The 1,959-nt window shown below is 64.0% G+C and overlaps 1 protein-coding gene across 1 annotated transcript; it reads right to left on the bottom strand.

Moving 5' to 3' along the window:
• Nucleotides 387-1,597, bottom strand: JUN (Jun proto-oncogene, AP-1 transcription factor subunit; the record flags this gene model as incomplete). The annotated part of the gene is given in 1 exon segment (NM_213880.1): nt 387-1,597. A coding segment is annotated over 1 exon segment (1,008 nt).

The following is a 1,959-nucleotide window of genomic DNA, read 5'->3' as shown; positions in this document are numbered from 1 at the left end:
GTACTACAGAAGCAATCTACAGTCTCTATTGCAGTTTGCAACCCTCCCCCCTCCCCCCCCTTAATACTGAATGAGATCGAATGTTAGGTCCATGCAGTTCTTGGTCAGTGTTAAAGAAAAGTCTTAACGTTCTGTTTGCGCGGGGACAGCCCGTTCGCAAAGCGGGGCAGCCCGCGGGCTGCCGCTCCCTGGCTCCGCGCCGAGGGAGGGCGAGCCAAGTCCTTCCCACTCGTGCACACTGGGGGCGCCGTCAGGACGCAACCCAGTCCAACTTGGATACCCTTGGCTTTAGTCCTCCGACACTTCTTTTTTTTTTCTCCCTCTCTCTCGCAACTTGTCAAGTTCTCAAGTCTGTCTCTCTGCTATTTTTTTTTTTTTCTCCATTGCCCCTCAGCCCCCAACAGTCTCGCCTCAAAACGTTTGCAACTGCTGCGTTAGCATGAGTTGGCACCCACTGTTAACGTGGTTCATGACTTTTTGTTTAAGCTGGGCCACCTGTTCCCTGAGCATGTTGGCGGTGGACGCCAGCTCCGAGTTCTGCGCTTTCAAGGTTTTCACTTTTTCCTCCAGCCGGGCGATCCTCTCCAGCTTCCTTTTCCGGCACTTGGAGGCAGCGATGCGGTTCCTCATGCGCTTCCTCTCCGCCTTGATCCGCTCCTGCGACTCCATGTCGATGGGAGACAGGGGCGGGGTTTCCCCGGGCATCTCGGGCACCGTCTGCGGCTCCTCCTTCAGGGCCTGCAGCCGCGGGTGCTGCACGGGGATCTGCTGGGGCAGGTGGTGCGGCGGCTGCGGTGGTTGCTGTTGCTGCTGCTGGGGCTGAGCGGGAAAGGCCAGGCCCGCCGCGCCGTAGGAGGGCGCCCCGCCGCCGCTGCTCAGCGCGCCGGGGTTGAAGTTGCTGAGATTAGCGTAGACTGGCGGCTCGCTGTGTAGGCTGGCGCTGAAGCCGCCGCTGCCGCTGCCGCCCGCCACTGAAGCTACCGCCGGAGCCACCAGGCCCGCCCCGCTGACCGGCTGCGCCGCCGACGTGACGCTGGGCAGAGTGTTCTGGCTGTGCAGTTCGGCCAGCGCGCGCACGAACCCCTCGGCGAAGCCCTCCTGCTCGTCAGTCACGTTCTTGGGGCATAGGAACTGGGTAGGGGTCGGCGTGGTGGTGATGTGCCCGTTACTGGACTGGATTATCAGGCGCTCGAGTTCGGGCGACGCCAGCTTGAGCAGCCCCACGTCGGGCGAGGTGAGGAGGTCGGAGTTCTTGGCCCGTAGGTGCGGCTTCAGGTTGCCCACCGGGTCAGCCAGGTTCAGGGTCATGCTCTGCTTCAGGATCTTGGGGTTACTGTAGCCGTAGGCACCGCTCTCGGACTGGAGGAACGAGGCGTTGAGGGCATCGTCGTAGAAGGTCGTTTCCATCTTTGCAGTCATAGAACAGTCCGTCACTTCACGTGGGGTGAGTTTGGGTTGCGCGCAGAAGTTTCGGGGCCGCAACAGCGCGCTGGCAAACGGGGGACACCCGCGCTTCCCGGGGCCGTGAGCGAGGAAAGTTTCTCTAAGAGCGCGCGCCCCCGCCGGCTGGCCTCCCCCCTGCGCCCTCCTCACCAGCTCGCTCCGGGGGATCGCAAGGTTGAGACGCCGCCCGCACTCTTACTCGTCCGCTCGCGCGCGCTTCCCGGCTTTGAAAAAGTCGCGGTCACTCACGGTGAGCTCTCGGGAGCAGCGGTTCCTCGGAGCCCGCGGACGAACTCGCTTCCAGGCGGAGGCAGGCAGCGCAAAGCCCGCGGTGGCCTGCCCGCGGCGGGTCTCCGCCGCCCGGACTCCGACGACTGTCCCCTCCTCCGCTGCGAGGGGGAGGGGGCGCCCGGCAGCCGCGGGTCGCGCTCGCCCAAGTTCAGCAACCGGTGCGAGCGGAGCGGAGCGCACGTCCTCCTCACTCCACCGCCTCCTTTTCTTTACCGCCTCTGCGGC

The sequence above is a fragment of the Sus scrofa genome, chromosome 6 (genome assembly GCF_000003025.6).
Source record: "Sus scrofa isolate TJ Tabasco breed Duroc chromosome 6, Sscrofa11.1, whole genome shotgun sequence".
Lineage (NCBI taxonomy): Eukaryota > Metazoa > Chordata > Mammalia > Artiodactyla > Suidae > Sus > Sus scrofa.
The sequence above is the reverse complement of the archived record's forward strand: the minus strand, read 5'-3'. Positions and strand labels throughout refer to the sequence as shown.